Source organism: Aquila chrysaetos, chromosome 17 (genome assembly GCF_900496995.4).
Source record: "Aquila chrysaetos chrysaetos chromosome 17, bAquChr1.4, whole genome shotgun sequence".
Classification (NCBI taxonomy): Eukaryota; Metazoa; Chordata; class Aves; order Accipitriformes; family Accipitridae; genus Aquila; species Aquila chrysaetos.
This window is the reverse complement of record NC_044020.1, coordinates 7,398,265-7,412,927: the sequence shown is the minus strand read 5'-3', so window position 1 is coordinate 7,412,927 and position 14,663 is coordinate 7,398,265. Positions and strand designations below refer to the sequence as shown.

The window sequence follows — 14,663 nt, the reverse complement described above, 5'->3', positions numbered from 1 at the left end:
TGCCTTCTGTCATGAGTGGTCTATCTGTGCTATTTGGAGAGTTACAAATTGCCTGACATTCAAAAAAATCTGAGAAATCTACAAATGCCTGGTGAGAAAACTTGCCACTTCAAGTTTTACGTTCTTTTAGGAAGAGAGAGACTGTTTTTTATTCTCCATTTGAACAATGCCTCATGCGAGAGTCTTTATGCTTTCTCAAGCCTTCCAGCAAGTGCTGTAGTACATTATCTAGTTCTGGTTTTTTATTCAGAGGGGTGAAAATGCTTCTTCTGTACCATTACTGTGAAGTAGCTTTCAGTGCCAAGCAAGGATGAAAGAAAGTTCTGAAACTTAAACAATCATTCTGTTGTTGAAAGTTTATTTTTAAAACATGGAGGAAGGAGAAGAACTTGATGTTGTGGTTTCTAACTGATATTCAAATTTTGATATCAGGCACATCAATTGTTTGAGACATTAAAACGTGAATAGTAAGTTCTCTTTCTCAGACTTGTTATCTTGAATCCATCTTCCCATCCAATGCAAAAATCAAAGCAGGCATTCTTCTGTAATACCATTTCTCGGCAGAGGCTAACGTGCTGCCTGCCTTGACTGTACTGTGATTTGTTGAGGCGTGAGCAGTCAGTGTTAGCTGACAGCCCTGAGCTGTACCTTAGTCTGCCTCTTCCAAACCCTTCGAGGCTTCCCAGGGAGGTAGCCGGAGCCCTTGCTTTGAGCGTGTGACAGACCAAAGATGCGACGTACAAATCGGTTACAGAGATTAAATCTACCTTGTGAGACAGCATTTGCTCTTGTTTTCATGCTGTGCATTTGTGCTATGTACAGCACCTTCCCATTTCCTCGGAAAACAAACCTTTTGCTGACCTGCCTTATGGTGTAGCCTCTTATTTGAAATGAGAACATTCTGATCGACCAATTTGATTTAGGAAGATTGATCGTTTTAATGGTGTTAAAACCATTAGCTTTAATCTCTTGACCTTCACCCTCTTTTACTACTGGGGTGTGTTGGTCCCGGCCAGCAGTCACACACCCACACAGCTGCTCACACACTTTGGGAATATAACTTAATTTATTGCCTTAATATATTTAGTTGCTGATTCGGGTGTTGGGAAGCAAAGAAGACAAACATTAAAACATCTTTCCTTCCCCTTTCCCAGGCTCAGCTGCACTCCAGACACATCTCCTCCCCTCTTGTTATCTCCACAGATTACACTCACTATCTTCAGTGAGGCGATGAGTGGCACAGGGGTTTGGGGTCAGGACGTGGTGGTTTCTCTCTCTTGCCTCTCCTTGTTTCTCACCCTTTTCTTCCGCTTCTGCTTCCTTCTTACTCATTTCATTACTCTGCTCCAGCATGGTCCCTCTGTGGGCCACAGTCCCTTTGGGGGTGTGCCTGCTTGGTGATGGAGCACCTCCAACTCCTCTGACCTTCCCCTCCCCTCATTCCCCTGTTTCTATCCTTGTCACCTCCTTCCCTCCTTGTCCCCTCTGGTGTTCCCTCCCAGGTTTGTCTCCTCCCCTTTGGCATTTTCTGCCCTTTCCTCAGTATGTTTTCACAGAGGCACCGCACACGCATCTGACGGGCTCCACTTTGGCACGTGGTGGGTCTGTTGCGGAGCCAACTGGAATCGGCTATGACCAGCCCAGGACAGCCCTGACCTCCTCCACAGGGGCCACCCCTTCAGTTTCATGACCAGGATAAGTGGGGAGAACAGGAGGCCAGAACAGTAACTGCCCAGTTTCAGGTAGAGATGGAAGAGTAGGCAGGTCAGATTGCATCATCGGGGGCCTATTAAGACATCACTTACTGGGAAGGAACTCAGGAGGGATCTTGAAGCTCATTCGTAATTTTAAATCCAATACACACTTCTACTTCAGGAAAGAACTGAACCATCAATTCTATGCTTTTTCGTGTTGCAAAGTAAAGTTAACTGCATGTAGAAAGGAAGTTAATTGTGTAACCGTATTTTGGCCTGAAATCAGTGCTGAGTCACAATGTGATGTTTTAAGAGCACAGTTGCAGGTTAATTTTCCTTTATAAGCCCAAGTCACGCCAGAGAAGTGCTACAAAATGGAACTTGTAGTTCAAAAAAACACTAAAAAAAGATATTCTGAAACTTTGTGGTGCAAATTTTGAAAAGGCAGCTTGCAACTGAAACCAGCAGAAATGGTTGATGCTAATATTGGCTTCAAATTTCTTCCACTCAGCCAGCATTCATAACCAGGCTAGTTCTTGACTATGGTTCTTGGTTGAGGGAGTAGAGATAAATACTTTAAGAGGCGATTACTATTTTACAGCAGTTTCATGACAAATGCTGAGGAAATTTTGTAAAATGTGCCTCTGAAAGACTTGGCTGCAAAGAGCTACAGCACAAGGTAGATTATGTCAGAAATAAGAGTTTTTGTACTGAAAAACATAGAGTTCTCATTCCGAAGGAGGCAACATCATGGCTTGTAGCTGCTCAGAAAGTGTGTGGCAAATTAGCAACTACAACTTGTCTGAATCTTTACTGAATACTTCAGTAAATGCTTTAGGGCTGGGCCTGGGCTGCAAACATGAGCTTTGAAGCAAAGTTCTGAAATACCCTCAGACTCTTATTCTGAGGTCTAGTTTGGTCTGCTTCTTACACCGAGCTAAGCAGGAGGTTCAGATAAAACCTCAAAGTCCACTGCAGTCTATATGGGACGGATGAGGGATGTAGGGTTTTACCCTAGACATACCATACTGGTGACAGTTTTGTTAGGATGTGCCATAGCCAAAAGGAATCTCTCCCAGTGCTTAGAATCTGCATATTTTGAGCAATAGTTAAAACATTTCATTGTATTTTGTATCAGTATATATCACCCTTCTTTTGTGCAGAATGAAGGGCCGTGCTAGCCGTTTACTATACCTTTACTCTCAAAAAAATCCCTAGCCAAAACACTTCCCTAAAATCAGCTATTTAATGCAGCCCCTTTGCCAGCCCATTGCTGTGGGAACTCAGTCTTTCATTTATTTATGAAACCAGACAGATTCTTGTCTTGCGTGTGGAACTGAAATTCTAGGTAAGTGTCCAGACTTTTTTTTAAACTTACTTAAGGTGTGATTTTTTTCTTTTTTGGCATGAATTCAGCTGTGTAAATGGTATGACCATTCAACAGTACCTTGTTGATACTTGTACATTTTAGGCTTTGAAAGGCATCAACGGTAGATGTTCCGTCAAGGTTACCAAGTATCAGTTTGGAGTTTGAGTTAGACAAAAGCAATTTAAGGAAAGTGAATTACTTAATATTAGGGGAACACAGTGCAAGGATCTTTAAAAAGGAGATTCATGTCTTTCATTTCTACAGCTCTGTACCCCAAGAATCTGTGGCCACCATTGCAGCTAAAGGATTAATGTGGTCCGTTCTGGCTTTAGAATAAAATCAGATCAGTTTATTGAAATGCTTGCTGCACTGAAGTCAAAGAGAAAAATCCCATTGACTTCAGTGAGGTCAATTTACCGAATCACCAGAATTTCACCATGTATGCGTGGTCATCAAAATTTAAAAAAACTTTTACAGATTTTGACAGTACGTTTTAACATACTTATCTGAGGCATAGTTACCAGGTCAGAACATTCATGGTTAGTCTTGGATAAAATTCTTACTTATTTACATTTATGTATCTTGTCTCTCCTTTGCATTTTAAAGCATCACACAGAGACCAATCTTGCAACTGCTGAAATCACTGCCAAAATGCCCAGTATTTTCAAGAGATTATAATCAAACACTTAATATGTAAAAATACTGATATATTTATTATTAAATTTACAATTTTGAAATAATAATGTAAATGAGAACAGGAAAAAACCTGCAAGGCAATAAAACCCAATTATTGTAGTCTGTAACATATATAAATAAAAAGGAGGTACTGAGGAATTGTTTCTAAGTAATGTTGTATGTAAAGTATAATCCATCTTAAACTGGCTGCAAATATGTCTATTCTTACTGTTTACTAAACAATCAAATTTGCTTCTGGAACTCACAATTAGTCTGAGAGTTTATGTATATTTATATACAGTCATATGCTAATCTGCATTATGAAAAAACCCTAAGCTTGTTTCAGCTGTGTCTGCAAACCAAAGGGACTTAAACACTTGCATTTAATTCAGGTCAGTATTTTCTTTTGGAAATTAGTAGTTGTACTAACTGAGACTGAATGTCAGCAATAACACATTTTCAATTCATAGTGTCTGCAAAAAATGTGTTTACAATGATGTGGATAATAATCTAAAAGTTACAGTATTAATGAAACTGGAAACTAGTAAGGAAAAATAGTATGAATTTCAAAAACAAAATAAAATGTTGCAAGTATATAATTTCATTAAAATATCACTTTCTAATCCTAAATTACTTTTATCTGTGTTATTACGTATATTTCATCTCATCACTGGAAATACAGAGTTATTTCATTTAGTTAGTTTTACTTATACTGAGAGAATTATTGCTTATTTTGAAACATACATTTTAAAAATATTGTTTATTTTAAACAGGATTCAAGTTTTGATATCCAAATAATGGTAAGTTTACAATGCCTTTATTCTCTTTCATTATCAAGTGCTTCAGATATGCTACAGAAAACTCTTAGGCAAATTCAGATTTGGGGGATTTTCTCGCTTTTTAGAACAAGGTGTAGTAAAATTATAATAAACAGTTTTCTGAAAATCCACACTGGATTTTCTATAATGGCATAATATAGCATTTTCTCTGCATAACTGCTCCATAACTTGTGTGTAATAATTTTTGTCATGTCAATGTTATTGAATGATAACTTTAGCTTCATAAATCATGTTACACAAGTGACACATACCTCTGTATTACATACTATAAAACACTCCAATAACAGTAACACCCTTTATGTAAACTTCTGCTGCAAATTAAGGAAATGAACCTTGAAACATTTGCACGAGTGAGTAATGTTACCCGTGTGAGTTGTCCCACTGACCTCAAAGAGACTTCTCAGAGGAGTGAGAACTTTCTTATAATAGTAAACAATTACGGTAATGCCTCAGTGCCTGCAAAATACATATTCCAGGAGGATGTATATTCTCTATAATCACTGTATTTATTTGGGATTTTCTGACTGACAATGTTGAAAGAACCAGCCTGGTCTTTTCTGGCTCCCGACAGAAAAATGTTCTTGCAGAGTTTTCCTGACCAAGATGTACTGGGCCAGGCTTTTGAAGATGCGCTAGAAGTACTGCAGCAGCACTCTGACAGAGAAATGCAGTATTCACCAGGTAAAAAAGACCATTATTCCATTTCATTTACCACTTTGTATTTTTACAGGAAAGTACATCTTGATGCACATAGGTGGGAGAGTAATTTCCCAGAGGTGGATTAATGGACAGCAGAGGGGTATGTTGGGAGGATGGAAGGGGGGAAGAATATTTGGAGGCTTTCTGCCCCTCCATTAGTACTGCCCAGTGTGGTGTGCATCTTCTGTGTCACAGCACGGGGAAACTCTTGGACAGTCCCCTCTTCTACCTTCTCCTCAGTACTAGCTGAGGTGCACTGAGCCCAGATTTCCTATAATCAGAGGATATATGACCACAGTGCAACAGCCATTTTCCAGTTTTAATGTTTTAATTGAAAAATGCCCTTCTGTTATGCTCTGAACAAGCTCATAATAACAATGAATTCCAGTGGGGAAAAAAAAAAAAAAAAGACCAAGAATCCAACAGGTGAAATTAATTTCCGCAATTACTTTTTTACATTAAAATATAAATTTTAAATGTTCTTATGTAGAAATGATAGTTTGAGTCTGGATAATTAATAGAAAAGTGTTTTTCTTGGCTTCAAGCATTTTATACTTTACAAAACTTAAAATACAGGAAAGCTGTAAATTGTTCCAGTTCAGGCAGGGTTTTGGCAATTAAATGATTATAAAATTTAAGATCTGTGCTTGCTGTTTTTACATTGTAAACAGAAATGAAAGGAAAGGAAAATAGGAGGCTACATCACAAACCCCTTAAGTCCAGAACAAAATATCTATTGTCTTTTGTGTGGAATGAATTTCATACGAGGAAGTTTATTTACATATTATCTATTATATACTGAAATGTAAATAAGACCTATTGGGCCATATCTTCAGCTTTTGTTAATAAATTTTTGGCTCCACTGCATTGGTAATTTACACATGCTGAAGGATCCACTATACATAATTACTTGCAATGTTCTTGCCTGTATCTGTTGTTAGGGCCGATGGAGAAAGGTATAAAACACTTGCAACTCAGTGGTTAGTATGTCCCACAGCTGCACCCACATTTCCACTTGCAATAGATGTACCCTCCAAAATCTTTTTCTGACCACCTGCAGTGCGTAATTTATTCCAAGTGCCTCAGTCCAGTCTTCTCCTTTGCTTCTTTTAAACATCCTAAGGTCTTGGGTTCCTTCAGTGTCGTTCTTTCAGGCACTGCAGATGCTCTGATGCTCCTTCACTTCATTCACAATTAGAGACTCTGACTTGCATTGTACTAATGGCCTGCAGAACTGTGTGACATTCCTTTTTCCTTTCTAATACATGTAGTAAAGTAGTCTGTAATTATCCTATTCATTATGTTTGGTGATCTGTTTGGCCCTACTTTTTCTATTAACCAAACTACTTCATGATACTATGAAATATCTGACATTTTGTCTTAACAAATATTGCTTGTCATCGTGAAGGCAAACAAAACCAGCCCAAGGGTGCAATTAACAGCAACAGTACAGATTATGTTGGATAACCTGCTGATATGAAACATCTTGGCTCTGGAGACTTTATTATCTAGAAGGCAGCCATAGGATAAATGCTTTTTGACAGACCCAGCAGCATGTTAGACTGTTTGCCGCTGGGTTTTTTTCTTTCTTCTCTCCCTTTTACTCACTCAGGTTTTGCTCCATCCTCCTAATTCTCAGGTTACAAAAATTGCCTGAGTGCGCTCAACCATCACCACCACCTCCGAGCAAGTCCTAGCTACTCTGCAGCACCATCTACAGAGGACCAAGGGTATACCTGGAGAAATGTGATTGTAAGTGAACTGATTACTAATAACAGAGTCAGACATAAATGGAAAATTGGCTGCCCATTTGTGATTTCTAGTACAAATCATTATGCTAACTCTAACAGAAATTTGGTCTGCCCAGGCATGATTCAGATTCAACTGCCTTGGGAAATATTTGCAAAACATGTTTAATAGTCTCTTTTTAGGAGTCATCTTAGCTGTTTGCCTTTGGTGCTCTTCTGTGGTTCACCATGTAACATGACAACTAACAAACCAATCTACTAGTATGATAGGGAAAAGGGCTTCTCTCTATTACCTGGCAACAGGCAGAGAAGAACAACTTCCAACCTCCACATAGGTTCTGCTGCTGTAAGAAAGTACCGTGCCTTTGATTTCTTCAACAGCATTTTCCTCTAAGAGTGCTGGGAAGACCAGCATTGTCTGAACTCTGAGCTCAGCTTCAGCCTGCAGAGTCCATATTCATTCTTAAAAACACTGGGAGTGTGGCTTCCAGGAGTGATGAAAAATTAATATTGCATGGGAGATAATTTCAGGTAGACAGATTCCACAAAAGCCCATTTTCAATGAGCAGATCAGCGACAACATGACACAGGAGCTACAGTCTGTAGGGGCCACTGTCCAGGTGGCTGTTGGCTTTTTTACTAACTCTGGAAACAGAGTCTACTGTTGCTCCTCTGCCTCCAGCAGAAGGGTTGAAGGTCCAGAGTGAGGCAATTACTCTGTTTTCCCTCTCATTCCTCCCCTCGTGGGCAGCCCTTCCCCCTGGACACAAATCAGTGCTGCTTATTACTGGTACAGCATACTGCATGCCTTCCTGGCTGAGAAAAGTCTTCCATGGGTGAGGTGATGAAAGGCTGCATTTTGAAGGCTTCAGGCAATTAATTAATACAAGTTTCTCTTCCCTCAGAGAATGTACTCTATTAGTAACTCTTCTTTGTCTTAATTCTTGAAGAACAGTGCAGTGGATTTTTACGCGGATGAGACTGTCTACCATACGCTGCAGAATACTCCAGAAAGCCAAGTGATGCATGCTGCTGCTGGCCAGCCAAAAGCAGGGAAAGGTGTGTAGAAAGAGCATATCTTGATATGTACGTTATGTTACTTCAAAAAATCTCCTGGCAAATTATGCTTTCTCTTTTTCCTAATTTTTTTTTTTACTTTTAACGGGAAAAAATAAGTTAACATTTAATAGTAACTAGAATACAACCGCTAGTGTTCAATTCCTATCTGCTAAATCTCATAAGGTAAGATACATCTGTTATCATCTTATTCTGTACTCTTGTTTAGTACATGGAAAAACAAACCAGAGATGTGTTTCACTCCAAAGCATCTGGGATGAAGTCTGACGCAAAGAAGTAAATCTAGCTATCAATAATATCTTTATGCACTTTAATAGCTTGTTTTATTTCATGTGGTCCAACAAGGAATGGTTTTCTTGAAGGTTTTTCACATATATTAATATTATTGCACCTGATTTTATGCCTTTGTTTACTTTTCAAATTACCTCTTAGCTTTTGTCACTTCCAGTGTGCATTTTTATAGCTATTTTTGTGCTCCTTTTGGTTGACTTTGCTTGAGTGGATATCTATTTTGCAAAGAATAGGTCGGGTGACATTGTTCATTACAGTACTTCTTTTGTTACTGCATTAATTCTTTGGTTTTTGTTTGGGACTCAGCATCCTTTCTATGACTCTGCTAGATAAGATTTCCACAGCTTCCACTCTGAGCTGTTGTACCTACTTTTGACTGTGGGGTCTTTTTGAGTAGCTTCCTGGTTTTGCTGCTTTTTGAAATCCCCTGCTCTCAACTTTAACCACATGGTGTCAGTTTTTGGTATCATCTCTTCCCATTGATGCTGAACACTGTGGTTTATGTTGCTTAATAGCAACTACTACTACTACTACAAATTCCTTGGGACGATGGGAAGAGAGTAGCCTCTGCTTTTAAGTTCTGTAGTTCTAATACTTGAAATTCACTATTGCAAAGAAAAACCTTTCAATCCAGAAATGTTGCTTTTCTAAGTCTTACCCAGTGTTGCACTGGGGAATTTTACATGTCAGTATCTGGATTCACCTTCAGTTGTTACTGCTCTCTTAGTTTCCTGTTTCATATTTCTTTTACATTATTATCAATGTTCTTTTCCAGAAGGCATAAATTTTCAGATACTGCATAATTTTTCCGAATGACTGACTATTCTTATGGGGGTTTTCTGTGTCCTCTTATGGGTTCTTTGTGTCCATGGCGATATTCCTGCCAGAAACTGTGATTTGGGGGACTATTTCCACTATACCTAAATATATTTAGTCCTCCTGGCTTCTTATTGAGACATGAGAGGTTTTCTGTACACTAGCAAGTAGTGTAGCCCTTTAGGAATAGATCTGTAGATGAAACAATCAATACTGAGGACCCAAAGTCTGTGTTTAAAGCATTTCTCAAGGGTTTATTTAGGGCAATCTCTAGGCTGGCCGCAAGTTCTGAAAGCTGCAGTGACTTAGATATGCTTCTGGAAAGCATCTTTGAGTTAGGTCTCTTCTGAAAGGAGTCCAATTCATGCATGTCAAGACATTCCATGATCTGAACTAAAGCTTGGTGAGTGGAGACAATCAAGAGAGATACTTCAGAAATGCATCCGAATTAGACACACCCAGAGAGAATTAGGCTGCTTCAGGACAATTCAGCACAGAAATCTAATGCAGACACTCTGAAAGACCTTCTGGAGGAAACTGCCACTCTCCAGTGACCACATAAGAAACCTGCAGACACTAGCCTGCTAGCTTAGACTGATGTTTAGGGCCTGAAAATGAATTTATGCACTAGCTTATGCAATGAGGTGCAGTACGAAGATCTGTGAACTAACCCCAGCTCAAACTGGTGCATCCACATTGTGTAGCACTTTGGCGGTAACAGCTGGGCTCTAGTAACATAGCTGCATTAACACATAAGAGCAAATAAGCCCTCTCAAAATAAGACATCAGCTAGATGTGTCTAGAAAGTGTCTAGAAATAAAAATTTGGCCAGAAATGACAGCTGAAAAAAGAGGACAGACAGCATGAAATCAGATGCTGCTGCAGACATGGCTACACTACTGTTTTCCAGCAGAGACTCAGTCCGTAATAGTGTGCGGATTTTCCCCTGATCTTATTTTTTCTAACAGAGGTTCATAGGTTTATAAGATAATTCGGGTTGGAGGGGACCTAAGGAGGTCACCTACTAAGAAGTGTTTACTGTGATCAGGCAGTGTCCTTCACCAGTTTGCTTTTAAGCTTCTCATCTTGGTAATACTATATGTATTTCTAGTAGAATAGGTACTTCTAGTCAGAGGCCAATTTTTATTTAGATAATGAAATTTTATTAATTTTTTTGGAAAGTACCTCTGATTTCAGGCTCTTCTTCTTCCTAGTCTGACTGTCACTTCTCTCCTCTTTCCTTATCACCAGATGCAGAATTACTGTCATCCCTAACAGATGTCTTGGCTTGACCTCAGTGTTCCTTAGCAACTGTCACTTTTCCCCTGTTCCTGGTTTAAAATAGCCACACAAGACAAGACTTTATGAACTTTAGGTGCAGCTGCTTGTTTCCACTTTGGTTAAAGTGGAAGCCGTTCTTCTGCATAGACTCTGCTTTCTGCAAAATGTTCCTCTTTGTCTCATAATCTTAAATTCTTCCTCCTTATGGCAGCTTCTTGGTCACCCTTGGCTTTGTGAAGGGAACTAGAAGTACTTCAGAGAGAGGGATCCACAAGACCTAAGTGAAACTAAATAAGCTTCACTAGTAAACTCAAGTTTGAGCTGAGCCTGTGGGGAGAAGCACTTAGTTAACTGACAAATATTGCAGTACTGAGCTTGCTTCATTCTCCATGGGAATGCAAGGTGACACTTCTGCACTTTTTTAGAAAACTACAGAGTACCAGAAGGTCTAGCTCCTTATTGACTAGGTGAGGTTTATTGTTCAAAATTAGCTTGCTCTCCCCACTCACCCACTCACGCTTTCTTGTATCAGACTACCTTGCATTCCCAAAACAGTCCTGAAAAAAAACCTCACAAAATTGAGTCCTCTCAAAAGCTTTGAGTTTTGCTTAAGCAGGGAAAGCATTTATTCAAAAACATTCAGGCTGGGTCTCCAGAACCTCTTTCCTGCACTGTCTGAGGATGTAATTTCCTGCAGTGGGTTCCCTGACCATGCATCTGCGCAGCATGTGTCTGAAGACTGCTGAAAGTGGCTTCTGAGACCTACCACTACAGTAAATTCACCAGATATATGTCATGATCCCCAAATAACCTGCTCTTGAAACTCTAATGACCAAATCCTTTTCTGTCACCACAGATCTGTACATGTTTCAGAACTATCCTCTCATTTGCTGTTGCTGGTCTTCCACTGAATAGTTTATACTGACCTTTTAATTTGTGACAGGGTATTAGGTTCACCTATGCTTTTGCTTGTAAGATCCCTTCCAGAAAAAGACAACTGCTCGTCTTTTAAAACAAGTATAAGTTCTGTTCTGACATTTTGTACTTTATTTCTTAATAGGTAGAAAAAAACTTCGACTGTTTGAGTACCTCCACGAGTCTCTGTATGATCCAGCTATGGCAAACTGCATCCAATGGGTGGATAAGCCCAATGGTGTCTTCCAGTTTGTCTCCAAAAACAAGGAGAAACTTGCAGAGCTGTGGGGAGAAAGAAAGGGAAACCGCAAGATCATGACATATCAGAAAATGGCCAGAGCACTGAGGAATTATGGAAGAACAGGTGAAATCATTAAAATTCGAAGGAAGCTGACATACCAGTTCAGTGCTGTTGTTTTACAGAGACTTGCTCCATCTTATTTCTTGGGAAAAGAAACAGTTTATCATCCGTACATTCAGTCTAATCAAGAATATCAGTGTGCAGATGACTGGATCAGTTACAATAATTACATGTATAACAATGGTTATGCATTACAGCATGCTAACAGCTAGACATATCTTTTACATAAACAGGTCTTTGTTAGATTCCAGCACAGGAACTCTTCTCTGTACATAGCTTTTCCTTTAAGATATCATGCAAACATATGAAGAGGAGGGTTTTGAAAGTGATATTGGCCTAGTTTTGATCCTTTTGAAGTTAATGATAAATGGTCATTGACTATTGAAGAAAACCGGCAGCTGTAGGGCACATTCTATTCTCCATGACATTAATCAGAGGAATTACTTCAGATTCAAGCTGGTATATCCAAGATCAGGATCAAGGCTTCTGTCTGTTAGTGGACATCAAAGATCCCATCCTGACAACACTCACTGGAAGTTTTATTCATATCCCCAGCATTTCCAATCAGAATTTAGATGCTGTTGTACCATAGCACATGCACTCCCTATCATTTGGGTGCATGTGAATTAGAAAGGGAAGAGATTTGCCAACTGCATGAAGCTACTGTCTGCTTTTTTCCTCAATGTTCTTTATTAAGAGACATTTTCTGAGTGAATGCCTGGCTCAATGATAGAGTCCACATGAAGGTGCACCTGTTGGACAAGCTGTTAATCCTTAATCACTTAAATTAACATATCTTAGCACAGATCCTGACATATGGTATTAGGATTGCCAGGTGCACATTTCACTGTTGGCAGTGGATTCATTGGGAAAGTGACCATACCATGAGAGGGTTAGTAAAGGATTATGCTTTTCACAAAGTTATTTACAGTTCTTCCGCCACTAATATGAGAAGCTGCACTTTTGTCCAGCAGTTCTGTAATCACCTAACAAACATAGCTTTGTTATTTATTTTTGGAATTATAACTTTATATATATAAGTACAATTTCACTTCTCCAGCTCTTTTCCTACAAGGGAATGCAGCTGAAAGTCTCAGTGATTTTACACTCTCTTCATGGGGAAGAAGGACTAAATTTAGGTAAAAAGAGAGTACTAGCCCCTTATGACAGGAGGATACCTATAAATACACTTTTTCTCATGCTTGATCAACTTGTATCATCATATGAGTTGTCTATTGTGCCAAAATACTTCCATTCAACTGTGTTCAATTCCAAGTTCTGCATGCTTCAAGTGAGTGCAGGCCTGGATATTAATAAAGACAAAATTAATTTCTGTGGAGAGGTAAAAATGGTGGCCTGATATGTTTGATGAAATTCACTGACTTTGGTAGTTGCCCCTTCGTCTAACTCCTGCTTACTTGTACAGGGATATAATTTTATGTAATAGACACAATGCAGTACACTCCGCTCAAGCAAAATTCAAGGTTTTGAGTTAGCACTTTGGTAAGATGAAAGATGTGTACTCTTAGAAATCTGAAGCATGTTAAATAGCACTAAAAACAGGCCCAGATTTTAAGTCAGTAGAATAAGAAGGTCATAACTGTGTTGTTAATATTTCATTTTGAGTGTAGTGTCCTGTAAAATGTAAACATTACTACAAAATAGACACAAGAATGCCTCTGGTCTTCTAGAACTGAATCTGGATCCTGCTGTAGCACTGAACACAGTGGGATTTTAACTCTTACAAAGGACTAAGGTCTTTCATTTGGGATGCCTTCACTATGTGAGCACATATGTAAATACAACACTTCAAATGACATAATGTACATAAATTTGCCAAGAAACTGCGCAGTTCAGTTACTCCGCATCTGTCACCCGTTGCACACTGACTTTATGTTATTTACAAGGCTGGTAACATACACTGGATTAAGAGTCTGCTTTGTGCAAGGTGCTTCCTTAATCAATATGTTTAGATTCACTTTCCTCAGCCTCATCTACTTGTTAAGAAAATAAATACTTACTCAGATTCTGTGTTACCTTTTTAACTCAGGTATAAACATAAGCATTTGCTCCCTATAAAGCTGGTAACCAGGTGAGATGTTACAGCTGCAGCTGGGAGAGCAGTACAGAGCTGAAAGAGAAGAGCATAAGGGGTAACAACTAAAGGAAATTCAGTCAGGGAAGAAATGAGGGAATCATAATATCTGTGGACAGGAAGAGACAGATTTCAGCCTCAGGGGTAACCATGGGGACTGACAGTGTTAGAAAGAGATTCCTTTGAAAAAAACATAGCCCCCCTCCCCCTGCTTCCACCCCCTCAATCAAATGTACCTGGAGAGATTTTAGAAGCTCCTACTGTAGTTCTGTGGCTATACAGAAGGATATTTAACTGTGCAATGCACTGATACTGGGCTTACATACAGAAAAGATTCTTGACTGTTAGCAACACTTTAACCTAGCAAAGACAGGTTAAATCTTAAACAAAACCACATGGTTACCAAATAAGTGAAGGGCAGACTTAGACTTACTGAGGTCTGAAATCAGGTGTAGCTTTTTTTAACTGTGCAGATATTTAACCACTGAAACAACACACCAAGGGATGTGCTGGATTCATTGTTTCTCAGCAGCTTTAACCCAAGACGATATCCATTTCTAAGATGTACAGTACCGCAATAAAGTCATAGTAAAGTCATAGCCATACCACAAGACACAAGGCTGAATGTAGGAAATCGGACTCCTGCTAGTCTCAGTATTTGCAGGATCCTGTCATGTAACTCCATGTAGGAAATTTAAGGCTACCTGTGGAGACCTAAACAGAACTGAGGTGGGTGCTAGTAGGGCATTTTTATTCCCAGTGCAGTCCCCTGTGCACCTCACCCCCCATCATTGTCCACCCAC

The 14,663-nt window shown here is 39.2% G+C and overlaps 1 protein-coding gene across 2 annotated transcripts; it reads left to right on the top strand.

Moving 5' to 3' along the window:
• Positions 1–1,727: 1,727 nt before the first annotated feature.
• Positions 1,728–13,551, top strand: SPIC (Spi-C transcription factor). 2 transcript variants are annotated; one of them, XM_041118249.1, is made up of 7 exons: positions 1,728–1,742; positions 2,949–3,042; positions 4,512–4,538; positions 5,165–5,258; positions 6,916–7,028; positions 7,975–8,083; positions 11,550–13,551. In XM_041118249.1, exons 3-7 carry the CDS (start codon positions 4,536–4,538, stop codon positions 11,975–11,977), a joined length of 747 nt encoding a protein of 248 aa, XP_040974183.1. In that variant the 5' UTR covers positions 1,728–1,742; positions 2,949–3,042; positions 4,512–4,535; the 3' UTR covers positions 11,978–13,551. The 2 variants fall into 2 exon arrangements, with proteins under 2 accessions (XP_040974183.1, XP_029896870.1); XM_030041010.2 differs by lacking the exons at positions 1,728–1,742; positions 2,949–3,042; positions 4,512–4,538 and having other exon boundaries at positions 5,153–5,258.
• The last annotated feature ends 1,112 nt before the right edge of the window (positions 13,552–14,663 follow it).